The sequence below is a fragment of the Clarias gariepinus genome, chromosome 5 (assembly GCF_024256425.1).
Source record: "Clarias gariepinus isolate MV-2021 ecotype Netherlands chromosome 5, CGAR_prim_01v2, whole genome shotgun sequence".
NCBI classification, from domain to species: domain Eukaryota; kingdom Metazoa; phylum Chordata; class Actinopteri; order Siluriformes; family Clariidae; genus Clarias; species Clarias gariepinus.
In genome coordinates this window covers 34,649,921-34,664,674 of record NC_071104.1, presented here as the reverse complement: position 1 = coordinate 34,664,674, position 14,754 = coordinate 34,649,921, and the positions used below count along the sequence as shown (strand labels likewise).

The window sequence follows — 14,754 nt, the reverse complement described above, 5'->3', positions numbered from 1 at the left end:
TGTAGAAATATGATAAATGTACGTTGCTCTGGATACGGGTGCCTACAAAATGCATAAATATGTGTAAACAGTAATGCTGATATACTCTAACACACTCTTATATGCTCACTGTCAAGTTAAATATGTGATACGGATGTCGCTGCCGCAAGAACTGGTTCAAGTTGGTCAGAAGATGAAACACTAAAAACATTTGGTAAATGAAAGTAAAAAACACTTTGATGCTATGTATAGTTACTATTTTATGCGTTCAGTAATTACATGAATTATATCCACGACAAACCATTGTTCCCTCACCAGCCCGTCTTTTTTCTATGCCAACATGCAGAAGAGACACATCTGTTTGTGCGAACTGTACACACAATCATTTCAAGACAACTTACACGAACTCGGCTGGGAGTTATTGCCACATCCCTCATACAGTTCTGACCAATTCATCTCTATTTATTTATCTCATTATTATCTAGACACATTTCGCCTTCACCCTTGGCTTGCTCATCAGAGACTTTTCATTCATCATTCATTCTTTCATTCATCTCATTATTATAGACATATTTTTCTCACACATACACATTTCCATAAATTTTCTTTTCATTTTTGTGAAGCTGCTTTGAGACAATGACAATTGTTAAAAGCATTATATAAATAAAATTGAATTGAATTGAATTAATTAAATTGATTTTCACATGTTTGGGTTGTTAAAGGAGTTCCCGGGAGGCCAGTGTTTCAGACAGGCAGACTGACCATAGCTGTGGTGTAGTGAGAAAACTTTCTACGTAGATTGATGGTATCCAAGCACTATTGAAATAGAGATAGGGAGTTTTTACTCTCATAACTGTGTTCTGTTATTCTGCACAATCAATACACCTATTAATCAATACACACTATTAATGAGCAACTTTAAAAAAATGTTTACTCTATGAATAAGCTGATAATGAGCTGCTGAAATAATAAAGAGTTTAAAAGCAAGAAAAAAAAAACAAGGATGGAAAGCAAAGACTTCTGCTTTAGGCTCATTTCCATGTAAAAAGGGTCATCTCAAAATAAATAACACTTCCACAACCAATGTTGTGGAAGCTACAAAGGTTAGACCTAACAATGTGCATCAAAAGCAGCAGCAGTATCGGCTTTCTTGTTCATCCAGTAATTTGGACATGTGCCTGATAGCATTAGTATCACAATGATAATGAAACAGAGAGGTGAAGGCCAGTCTGGGCTAATCAGCGTTCTGCGGGATGGTGCGTCTCCGATCTGAGACATAACACAACTGTCATCATCGTCTGTGTAGAGAGAATGAATAATCACTTCCATATTTCATTACCCAGCCAATAAAGACGCACCAGAGTAAAGTGGAGGAGATGCTGGATAAAAATGTCAAGAACGAATGTTTCATTAATGCCGCCAGCACGCATCTACACAGAATGTTAATAAGCAGACAGAGAAACAGGGAGAAGAATCAAACTTTTCGTAGTGCTTATTTAAAAACAGAAACATCTGAATAATGTTTGCCAAAATATCTTGTATTGTATTATACTCCAAATTATATATACTCCAACACTTCTCTTTTGTATGTGGAGTTTACATGGAGAGTGGGTTTTCTCTGGATATACTATAGACTAATGGATTGGCGACCCATTCAGCGTGTACCCCATCTTGTGCCCTAAGTTCCCTGGAATAGGTTCCAGGGTTCCCGCAACCCTACATGGGCTAAGTGGTATACAATGAATGGATGGATGGATAGTTAAACTATATATTATATGTGTTGTGTAAAATCTAATCTTAAACCGTCAGGCCAGTCATGGTCTTCCCAAATTTAAAACCATAAATGTTATATTTATTTGTGTCCCACAGGGTTGTATGCTGAGTCTGCTGCTCTGCACCCTGTGTACCCATAAATGTGTGCCTTTGCATAACTTCCCTGCATCACCAGGTATACAGATGGTATAGTGGTGAAAGGTCTTTTCAGGAACAATGGGGCGAGTAATGGGGGTGATGGGGCGAGTGATGTAGAGAGATGGAAAGACAGAGAGTGAGTATAAGCGGGAGAGGCTGAAAAAGATAGAAGTGTGTGGAACAGAAATTAAGACATACAACGCAAGAGACAAATAGAAAGAGAATGTGATCAAAAAACAATTAAAGACCCAGTGTTTCACTAGAGCTTGGACACCACCAAGGTCGAAAGTTTCCTCAGTACGCCCGAGGCATGATCGGACTGCCTGCTTAATGTCTAAGACGCTGGTCTCTCAGGAACTCCTTTAATGTTCCGAACATGTGGAAATGGCTTGGAGCGGGGTCACGACGATACAGAGGATGCGGCTAAAACCCCAGGCATGTTCCTATAATTTGCAAGTGGTGCGGTGTGCAGTATGAAATGTTTGTGCAATGTCCTGCAGGAACAGAACGGCTTTGGTGATCAAACCAGGCCTTTTTCTTTTCCTGAGAGCGTTCCACTCACTGAAAGTGCTACCGACTGCAGTGGACTTACCTCGGCCAGGATCATTTTCCACTGGTGTTTCAGCTCACAGTTAAATGTATTATGCAAGCAGATGTTGTCTAATGTTGTCCACGCAATATTTTCATGTAAGATTACTATACAGGCTGAAAAAGAAACTGAAAAAAGTCTTAAATTCTTAAAGTGTTTTCTTTGTTTCAGAACTGAAGTGAAAAGCACTGTTCGGGTTAAGAAGGAAATCAAAGTAACGAAAAAAAGGCAGGGATTAAAATGCATGAATGAATTAATTCAGTCTCTTATTAATTATAGGTTCGTTCCTTAGTGCTTAAGTAAATTTTTTAAATTGTGTTAAACCCTAACACGCATCTATCCACAGTCAGTGCTATGGGATTTCACTTAGGAAAAGGAGATAACACATTAAAAAACCTGTACAGTATATCTGCCCTGCGAGACACTCTCTATGCAAATCAGTCTCACAGCTATAAAAAGGAATGAAAAGATAAACCAGTGCTTTAATTTCTTTCTCGTAAGATTTTAATTTGTTCATACCAGATATTTAGAAGAGCCCAGATATTTAGAATCAGTGTGTAATTCAGACATTTATTGAGAAAAAAATATAGTGTGTATAAGTGTATATATATATATATATTAGTGCTGTCAAAATTAGTGCGTTAACGCATGCGATTAATTTGAAATATTTAATGCATTAAAATTTTTTAACGCAATTAACTCGGTTGCAGTTTTTTTTAATTTCATGTTGTGGCCGACGTGTGTTCAACGTGCAAAGAAGTATGGATAAGACCAAGGAAGGACTTTTAGATGGAAAGTTTCAGTATAAAACTCTGCCGGATGGTTCTGTGGATAAAACAAAAGTAATCTGTACATTTTGCAAAGCTGAATTTAAATACCACAGAAGTAATTCGTCTTTGACATATCACTTAAAAGCAAAACACCCCACCGAAACAATCTCTACAGGGCCTCGCCAATGTAAATTGCATTGATTGTTTTGAAATTCAAATGACACAAATGGCACATACCTGTGTTTTTATTTCTGTAATAAATATGGCTTTTAAGCCAACAGTTAATTTGGAGGATATTGATGGTTTATTGCAGGTATGTTGTTTACATGAGAAAATCTGTGTTACAAGTTAAACAAAAATTCCAATAAACAATCATATTTGAATTTAAATAGTTTTATTGTCTTGAAATTGTCTTGAGTTTACATTAATTATTTACATTTACATATACAAAAAGTTTCAGTCTTTAAATTGTGATTAATCGCGATTAATTGCAAAAGAAATGTGCGATTAATTAGTTAATTTTTTTTAATCGATTGACAGCACTAATATATATATACAGTATACACACTATATTCAAATAATATATCCAAAAGTATTCACTTGCCTGCCATCACATACTGTACATATAAATTTGAGTAACATCCCATTCTTAATCCATAACTTTTAATATGATGTTGGCCCACCCTTTGCAGATAAAACAGCTTCCAAGGTTTAGGTGTGTGTTTATGGGAATCTTTGACCGTTCTTTCAGAAGTGCATTTGTGAGGTCAGACACCGATGTTGGACTAGAAGACCTGGCTTTCTTGGAAATAAAACATGAAGGATTACAGTAAACACATTAAAGAAAATAAAAGTAAGAAGGAATGAATGTATTCTAAATCTGTAATTAAGTGTAATCCAAATGTAAACGTGATCTGGGTTTGGAGACGAGTTTAAGAATAAATGAATAAATTAGTTTTACACGTTAAATCTGCATAATGGAATTAGTACTTAAGTACCTCTGGGATTTTTGTTTTGTCTGATTAAGTTTTTGTTTCATAGACCTGGACACATCTGGAAAGATAAAACACAGTTCATATTAATATACAAATACTGTATCTTCAAATCATATATAGAATATCTTGGTTAGGTTGACATGTTGGTTAAAATTATTTCATATCCTGTAGAGAGGTTTCGTTCAAAAGGATCCATCGGGAAAAGTAACACTTCAGGTGAGTTTAGGACATGTTTTAAATACCTAGAGCAGGTCATGTATAGTCCTGTCATGATCATGACACAGTTCAGTATGATTGAGCCCTCTAGAACAAACACTTCTAATGAAGGTGAAAGAAATGGCCTGCATTAAGGATGTGTTTGTGCAGCATTACAGCATGAATTATAAATTTAGCTAGAAATAGTCACTTTTCCCTAATTCATCATATCCCTGGATTCATTATAAAATCTTATTACAGTGTGTGTGTCTGTGTTCCCAGACAAGTTGTGCTTTACAATGACTAGATCACATGACCATAATACATAACCTCCAGCTTTGCTAAGGCTCGGTAAACCTATTGAAAACACAAAAGTGGTTTTAATGTTAATGTTTCATTGTTCTTGAATTTTAAACATGAAACTGGAAAAATCTTATTTGTAAGGGTGTAGTGAAGAGCATAGAAGGTTACATTGCAGAGCATGGTCCTATTGCATTTATTTTGATTGATAGCATTACAAACAGAAAAAAAATATATTAAATGTAAAAATATAGTGAGAAGAAGTTGAGTAGTCTTTTACAGACTAAAATCTCAACCTCTTTTTTTTTTTTTGCTGAGCGGTCAGTTCCTCAGAATAGGGAAAATGTGATCTCAGTGACTTACTGGGAAAAAGACCAGGCGAGGTTTTTTCCAGTCTGTCCAGTTTGGATGATCTTATGCCCACTGTAGCCTCAGATTCTTGTTCTTGGCTGACGGGAGTGAAACCCATGTGCTCTTCTGCTCTTGTAGCTTGTCTGCCTTGAGGCTCAGTGTCTTGTCCATTCCGAGATGCTTCCATATCCTTCCTGTTCGACTGCTAGAAGCATTCTCATCTGACCTCATTTCTGAATATAAAGATGTGGATATTTTTCCTGCATCATTCTAAAAACACTTCAGGGTAAAAATCTCAGAACATCAGCTGTAAGGTTTGGTGATAGTGTCTGAACTTTCCCATGCCTTTCCCATGTAAGTCCATCAAACGACACCCTCTTTGCTCTTCCCCATTGCTTATATGGTAATAGTTCTTATAGCCTGTGTCTCGATGAATATTCATGCAACTGTCTATGGCTCGCTGGAACTATTTTTTCTAACCAGAAGATGCCAGTGTGCTTTACTGGCTGCAAATGATTACAAGTATACTACAAGTATTAAAGGCAATCCTTATGTTCGTAATTATGTTAGTTTGTTCCATTACTTAGAATTTAGAACTTGTCCATTTAAAAACAAAAAAAACCTTACTTTTGCACCAGAATATATGGACCTGGCTATACACCTAAGGTCATCTGAATAGGTCTTAAGAAACACCCATTATTAATATCTACTTCAGACTTCCTCTTTCCTAGACACTATACATAGCTATATTGCAAAAAAAAAAAAAAATAAATAAACATATCTGAGACTGTAAAATTATTTTCCATCAACTTGTCAACATTATATATTTCTCTTCCTGCAAGAGTGAGAGAGATGCAATTTAGAGCACAGGGATGATAAGAAATAAAGGCTCATTGCTGCCGAAGAAAAATCCTAAGCTCTTATACGCGTCACCTTTCATCAATTCAAATTTCCATTGCTTGGGTGTGCAAGACTTATAGCATGATAAATACACTCTAGATACCTTGTCTCTTGGTAAGCTCACCTGTCAACAAATCAAACTTCATTGGGTGGAATCAGATATTACAGGATGTTGTCACTACAAATCGTGTATATTCTCTCGAGGGAACACAATTCTTAGAAAGGTGTCTAATTGATGTCTGAAATTTTTACACCCATATACCAAATACCCAACATTGAATAACAATCCCACCCAAGACACTGGTGTCCTGTTCCAATCATGCCACCACTCATATGCATCACTAAACATTTCAGTTCGATCCTGTTTTAAATGGAGATGCTTTGGATAAAATCTTTATCCATATGAATACAGCTTTCTATTTTGGTCCACCATACAAACACCAAAGTTATGTTATATTTTTAAAATTGCACTGTTTAAGTAAGTAAGTAGTTTAAGTTAGATTTTTCAGCATCTTTTAGATGCTATCTACAAGTGGCATCCTCGTGATTTAATTATAATTACTGTATATGTTTATACAGTACAACAGTGGTCACAGCAAATAATTTAACAAAATATGGTATCATAACCAATCAGTATGTAATAATAATAATAATAATAATAATAATATCAATAATAATAATAATAATAATAATATCAATAATAATAATAATAATAACAATAATAATAATAATAATAATAATAATAATAATAATAAAAAGATTTCCCCCTTTGGTCTAATTAGTAAGAACAACCAGAAAGAAAAATCAGGATCACAAGTGGAACAAGAGCAAAACGCTTGTCCTAATATCCAGAAGGAGCAAAACTGCCTGTGCTCTTAGAGTTGGAGAGATATTAAAAATCCAACCAGTCAGTGTAACACTAGCTCCCCATGGTCATCCAGTAGCTCATGTACAGTATGTGGAATAGGGTAGACATCACCTTCGTCACTTTCTTTATACAGCACAAGCAGCAGTTCCTAAAGGTGTGCTTGGCAGGCTTCATGTTTCTTAAAAAACTAGGTCGTCTCTAGCACCGATTAACCTGTGCTTTTGCAATCAGGCCCCCATGAAAGTGCCCGTGGGACGGTCATATCCTAAAAGAGTGCAACGGCCTCCAAACAGACTGAAATTTTAGTCCAGCGACTAACCCTCAACACGGAGACAGAATAATTCCCAGGGTTACTGTATGTCCGGGAACAGAGGTAGTCCTCTATCCTTAGTTATGTGTTACAAGTTGGTGAGAAAATGTTACTGTTAAAGTAATTTAAGTTGTTGTTGAAAAATATTTACTTTGTCTAGAAAATTGAAAAAAATATGAAGGGAGGAATATGTTATGTATTTGTGAAACGCGAATCAATTCCTCTCTGTGTTACTTTAAATGATCTTTGGTACATTGTCGGTTAAAAAGAAAACCCAACCCGGATGTGTGTTGTTATACTTTAAAAAATAAAATAAAAAGGAAAACGATTAAAAGGTCGAATTGTTCACTACTCACGACTTCTTTGTAATTCTTAAAATACTTTTAACAAAAAATCTTAACAGAAGTATATAATAGTTGTCAAAGCTCTTTTTTATTTTCATTCAAAACCCAGGAGCCATCATTATTAGTATTTTTTTTAGCTAAAATCTGGTCTGTCATGTAATAAGTTGTTTTCTTTATAAGCATGATTTTTTAAAAAAGGTTAAGCCTTTATTTTTCACATATACATTGCAGCACAGTGAAATTCTTTCCTGGAATATCCCAGTGTAACTGAAGTCAGAGCGCAGGGTCAGCCATGATACAGCACCCCTGGAGCAGATAGGGGTAAGGGCCTTGCTCAAGGGCCCAACAATGGCAACCTGGTGAAGCTGGAGTTAGAACCGCCGACCTTCCGGTCAGTAATTTATTGCCTTAGCCCTCTGAGCCAAAACTCTCCTACAATGTTATTTATTTCTAAATGTTTAAGGTATGTTTGGAAATATTAAATGGTTTTGTACAAATAAGTTGATACAAATAATAATATTTCTGCCTAAGACTAGAAATATTATTATTTGTGGCCCAACCACTAACGGTTAGTGGTTAGCACTGTTGGCTTGCTCCTCCAGGGTCAGCTTCGATTCCTGCCTTGGGGTCTGTGTGCATGGAGTTTTACAATGGGTATAATAAAAATGGGAATAAATACAGTGGTCACCATTAGCCTCCACAGTCCATAGTTGGACCTCAAAAGTTCCTAGATGGATTGATGTATTAGAGTACAGGTTTACTTATCATAGCTATATACTGTAGCATCATCCATTCATCCATCCATCTAGGAATCTTTGTAGTTCAATCAGGCACCGTGGAGGCCAATGGTGACCATTGAATTTATTCCCATTTTGTATGACCGCGGTAAGACCTTCACATTCACACACACATTCACATTTGCTACGGGCAATTTGGGAACGCCAATTAGCCTAATCTGCATGTCATTTTTTTGAAAAGAAATGTTCAAAGTTTTTTATTTTACCCTACACAACTGTGAAACATTCACAGGCTGCTATGCTTGGATACCATGTGCGAAATTGACCTTGATGAGAATTTACCCTTGTGGATAACATAACACAAGCCAACAATTCCATATAAGAAGCACTAACCTGGAGGCTTTAATAAAAGAAACACAATGTAAAACACAAAACAATCATCACAACACATCAAACTCCACTGAATAAAGAAAAGAAATGTGAAAATAAAGTTTCCGAAAATAAATACTGTACATTTCACATCATATTAATCATTGTTTTTTTTTGTTTCTTTTTACCTCAAACATGCTCCTTTTTCCAAATTCCTGCTCCTTATTCTAAATTCTCTGTTCGATAGTATTATTTCTCCCCCACAAAAAGAAAAAACTCAAATATGTATTTTATTTTAATGGGAAAAAAGAACTGTACAGTATCATTTGGGAAGAAAATCATTTAAATATATTATTTTTTATTGAAAAGGAAATATTGTTATGTACATCCTCTTTCACATACATACATATCGTGATGTATGAAATAAAGAATTCTTTGCAAATGAGGGTTTTCTTTTTAAAAATACAAATAAAATGTTTCTATGTCTCTTAGCACCTCCTCCACTCCATAAAGTACAACAAGTATTGCAACGTTTCAGGTAAACATTAAATACACTACGGAGAATATCAATATCGAACGTCCTGTACATTATTGCATTGGTAAAGGTCTGCGGAATTAGTGCAGCTTAGATACAAATGAAGATTCAACACAGAAATGCGAAACGCTGGGCTTATTTTCTTCACTTTTTTTAATGAAAAATGGGGATTTTTTTTTAGATTAAATACAATTAGACTTTTAAAAAATTTACTCTGTGTCTATGTGCGTATATATGAATTATAAAGATTACCGTATTTTCCAGACAATAAGAGACACATTTGTTGCCCAGGTGCTAGTTCTACTACTTATTACCTACATCAAAAATGCAACAGAAGCATCAAAAAGCAACAAACCCGGTAAGCATTTGACTTTATTGTTCCTTTTACTTACTGTAGTAGTTACGCGGTCAGCACACTACTCTATCAGTTACGCTAATCTGTTAAACCCCATTCTAAACTACAGAGTTGAGCTAGCTTGCTCTTTAAATTATGTAGATAATGTTTAGCTAGCTTAATGCTAACATTTTACCTTATAAAGCAGTTTATTCTGCAAAGCGACACTATCTCTTTTATGCTTAGCTATGCCACTGACAACTTCCTTGTTCTTAACTGTTTTATTGAAGCACACAGTATAACACTGTTATTCTTATATACTAGTAGCTTGATAATTAGTCATATTTTTTTCAACAACTTGATAATGCTAGCCAGCTAGCTAAGTTACAAAGCAATTATTTTATACAGCTAGCTAAACATTAGCTAGGTAACTTTTAAAGACTATACTGTAGGTAGATAGCAAAATCACCCAAAAATGTGAAATAATAAAGGTGTATATTTGAGTCCATGTGGTGATTTATAAATTCATAAAGGCTTTTTTCATTTAAGCTAATGAAAAGCATCTACCTGTATGTCTTTAGTTTAAGCTGCCACAACTTTGTTTACTGTGTGCTAAATTAACATCAGCTCGGTGCTAGCATAAAACATTAGGTGTAGTGGTAGTAATCAGACAAGTAAAAGCTATGTAGAAAGAAAACAATAAGCTTTTTGCACTGAAATTAGGCAACACTAACAGGACAAAAAAACATTTTAAAGTAAATACAAACCTTACCAAGTTAAAAATGTTTGGTGCATTAGTTGAGCTTGTAGGACAATGCCCATATTTATCGATTCTTTCTCTAAAGCTGTATTTAGAGGGCATGATTACACGATTCTTTTAACTTAATAAGAGACTGATTCACAAATTATCCACACGCTGGCTGTAGAATTTAATGAAAAGACCAATACATAATTTTTCCTTGCTTTTCAATACACTTTGAACACATGAACACAGCCCTGTCTTGACATCTCCATCAGAAGTTAATCTTCTCTCTCATATGGCTGCTTTCCGGAGACCTAACATGTGAATGGAGCCAGGACTATAGGGAGGATGCTTTAACACCTCAAAATGAAGTTCTTGCAGAGTGTCAAAAGTGTACAGAAATGTGCAGACATTCAGCGTCATGTCTCTTGGATAGCTGTCCTCCGCGTCTAATCCGAGGTTTAGGCTTCAGCTCTTCAATAAGCTTCGCAATGTAACGAGCACTGTTGGTTGTTGAATCTTTTTCCTGGTTATGTTCCAATACTGGCCCTTGAGAATCCCAGAAAACTGTAAGCATCAATTTTCCTGCTGATGGTTGACTTTTGAACTTTTTTCGATTGAAGATGTTTCCGTTCCAATACTCTGCTGTTTACTCTTAGACTCGAAGTCATAAATCCATGTCTCATCACCTGTAGACAAATTTTGTTTGCAGATCTCCAAACGCTTCTGTTGATGCTCTTCCGTGAATTGTTTCGGCATCAGGTACACCCTCAGACCACAGAAAATTATTCACTGCACGCTGCTCTTCTTTCGTGCAAATCACAACAAATCATTTTTGCTCGCACCACAAGTTACAAATCAACTGATGTAACACATTCACGCTTGCACAGCAGTGACTGCGGAGACAGTAGACTTGAAATGAGAGCGCTGATAAGACAGTGCGGCCAACCGGAGTGTGGATAATTTTGGACTCATCCCCGCACCTTTCCATTACACATTGCAAGATTTACGAATCCTATAACAAACTAGGTGAGAATGTGCTCCTTAGATGATTAAAGTCTTCTAACAATATACATGTAATGTCATTAAAGAACTTTACATCATCATTGAGTTGATTGAGTACATTGAGTAAAAAAATTGCTTCATATAACAACCAAACAGTGTTTATGTTTTGCCTAAGATATTTGCAGCTTTCTTACCATATTTGCAGCTTTCCTACCATATTCGTAGGTGTACAATAGTTACCGTATATCGACTTTCTGTTGATGGCTTGTACATAGTAGCAGGTGCCATCAATCATGTTACATTATTCTTTCAACTCGCATCCAAATCTTTTTATGATGTGCAATTTTGCAAAAGATGTAACAACAAGATCAGGCACACAGTGAAATTAGGATTTCCTGGGCTGTCTAAACATAGGGCAACTTACTGTCTGGAAAATATGGCAACATTGGCATAATTGGTGAGTAGATCACCTGAGTTTTTAGAAAAAATTCTAAAAAACGTCTAAAATAACTGTGTGTGTCTGTGATCAGGAGGACTACAAATGAAGAGAATTAGCCTTGTAGTCATTAATTTAAATAAAAAGTAGATTTTTAGAGTAAAAGTGTAAAGAAGGTGACTATAACCCAGTGAGTTATCGATGAAATTTGATCCGGAGGCTCGATAAAGGAAATACACAACATGAGATTTAAAAAAAAAAAAAAAAAAGGTGGAAGAGGAACAAAGTTCACAAAAACAATGAACCATCATCGACTACACGATACGAGACAGCAAACATTCCCTGACCACATCGAGCCACTGAACGCAACACATAGCATCTGATTGTTGTAGGTTCATGATTGTTAGACTTATTTTTTTTTCCATGTGTGTATCCAGAAGTTTCTGTTCCACTAAAGAGGAAGACCACGATCATTCAAGTCAATCAGGAAGCAGTTTTTTTTTTTAAAGTTCTCTCTCTTCTGGGAGAATCCAAACAGGTCTCGAGCACCTCATAAAAAACTTGGCCCTTCAAGAGGAAGAAGATTTTTTCTTTTTTCTTCTACAAGAATCCAAACACTCTTCCTCGAGTAATACATGAAGACTTGGACCAGCAAATTGTTTCGGTCTTTTTAAACAAACACACCTTCCTCCATCAGGCTGTGACATCACTTAGAGTATTCCATGCCTGAGAGGTCAGAGGTCAGAGTGTCAGCCTCTCACCCATGGCGTTGTTCAGTACGGAGTAAAGAGGATGGAGCTGCTGGAGGGCCGAATGGGGCCCGGTGCCCCTCGCAGGAAGGAGGCTGGTAGTGCTTGCGTCTGAAAGATGGAGGTGTTGGGGCGCGCGTGGAGAGAGATGGAAGGAATCGTGGTGGAGGAGAACGGATTGGAGATGAAGGCTGGAGAGATGGGTTTCACAAGGTCCTTCTGGATTGCAAGCTTAGCCTGAACAGAGAGCGAAAACTATAGTTAAACAACAAATAAATCTGGATTCTAATATAAAACTAGAATAATTTATGTTAATGGTTTTCATCCTATTTAAATCTCGTTTAATGTCTGTTCAGTCCAAACAAATAAGAAAGTAAGCCTAACTGCAGCTAATTAATTTATCAAGAAAGGACAGGTATATTTTTATAGCTTATACTTTAATCGAATGCCTGCTAAACAAACTAGATTCTGTTATAACTCACGTTAAAGCAGTTATAAACAATTGCGCTCTTAGCAGCCTCTCTTTTTCTCCATTCTCTTCCCTTTTTTTTCCTTTTTGAAGTCGTACATTTTTAAACTTTCAAAGTCCTGACCCTAAAAACTCTTTCCAAGACTGTAAACTTTTTTAAAATCTCCTAACAGAAAACTTTGTTACAATTAGATACATTTACATCCCTGTGACTGAACTATTACTATGGAAACGATGATGCCTTACGAAGACATCATATAAACCTCATTTTTTTTGTATTGTATTAAAAAATGAAATGAAAACAAAAAAGGTTTTGCACTGGACGTTACATTCCAGTTTACTGCCAAGGCCTCAGGGTAGTATGTTTCACATTATACTGTATATGTAATAAAAAGTCCTATAATGTAGGAAAGGGTCATGCAGTTCATGGTTGTATTTTTAGATTTATACACATTAACCAGCCTAGAACAGATTATTAGCATCTGTTAGTGAGTAGGCTACTGAGCGAGTTGGCTCACACCGCTGATCCCTGACACATGAGCATCTCTTGATGAAAGCACTCGATTACAAAGTTGATAAATAATGCATTACTGCAAGGGAGCTGGAGCTGCGCTGCTGCTTGTTGTAAGGACTGTATTTGGGCTTTAGAGGTTTGCCTGCCACCCGGTCTTTGTGCCTTCTGCTGGAGATGTGCTGCGAAAAATAATAATCATTTATTACAAAATGATTTTTTTATGCATTTTTTTATTGCACATATAAACACATTTATTGTGAAACAAAATGAAAAGATAAATTTTTAATGATCGTTATCAATTAATGATCTTTGCACACTTTTCCATAAAAAACCATAGTGGATCATGTGTAGTAGTGGTAATGAAACGTATGGTTTTGCTCTTTTGAAGTACTCTTTTGGTGTAAATTTCTTCCCCATGACTTTTCTTAGTTTTTAAGTGGCTACAGTTTGACAGGAAAACAAAACTAACACCATTTTTTAGACTTTCACTTATTTTGTTTGCACATAACTATTTATACCAAATAGTTTTTATATAAAAAAAATCAATGTTAATATGTGTACAGCAGCGATTATCAATTATACACCAGTAAACTGGTGACAGGATTATGGCTTGTCAGGTACCAAAGGCCAGTCTTTTCCATCTGATTCCACTGAAAGGCCAATGCTGCACAAGTTGCTGAAAAACAGTCATGACCGAAAAGTACCAGGACAGTCAACGCACCACAAGCTTCTGTGCTCGGAGCCCAGCACATTGCCCAAGACCTCTGACCTGGCATCTAAATGCCCTAGATCCCAATTTCCCCAAATCACCCATGTAATGCATCGGACACATATTTGATCAGCGAAAGCACATAGCAACCAAAAAATCAGCTTTGGTATAAAATCTTAAACATTAACATTTAATAATCGTTAAATTAAAATCACTCTGGCACTACGTGCAGTGGCTGGGTAGTATTGGGTGTGTCTGGCAACCCACTGACAGCAAGACTCGAACCTGGATTCTCAGGCCAAAAAATCAACAACCTAGAGCCTTAGTCATCTTAGCCACCACTCTTATAGCCGAGCAACCGCGCTGTGATTATGGCAAGCCATTAGGGTCAATATTGGTCATGTGATTAATTTGATATTGACAACCCAAATATACATATATACTAGATGCTTTAAACTAATACTATCACTGGTTTTGCTGCATTTGGGAGCCATTATGCACTTCAATAATTATTTATTCATTTTTTTAAGTAACATTTTTGCCCAATCATTTTGTATATAAAAGATCAGACCTTGAATGCTGCAGATCTGTAAGTATGAGAAAACTGAAACTAGTGGAATAGGAACAGATGCTGAACTCTAAA

General features: G+C 36.1%; 1 protein-coding gene across 3 annotated transcripts in view; it reads right to left on the bottom strand.

The window, feature by feature from the left end:
- Nucleotides 1-11,769: 11,769 nt before the first annotated feature.
- The window catches only part of znf385b (zinc finger protein 385B), a 220,831-nt gene continuing 217,846 nt past the window's right edge, over nucleotides 11,770-14,754 (bottom strand). For all 3 annotated transcript variants that reach the window (XM_053495853.1, XM_053495854.1, XM_053495855.1), the window contains 2 exons: nucleotides 13,480-13,581; nucleotides 11,770-12,656 (listed from right to left, as the gene is read on the bottom strand). In XM_053495853.1, coding sequence (XP_053351828.1) covers nucleotides 12,444-12,656; nucleotides 13,480-13,581 — 315 coding nt within the window. In that variant the 3' untranslated portion in view covers nucleotides 11,770-12,443. The remainder of the gene's footprint in view (nucleotides 12,657-13,479; nucleotides 13,582-14,754) is intronic.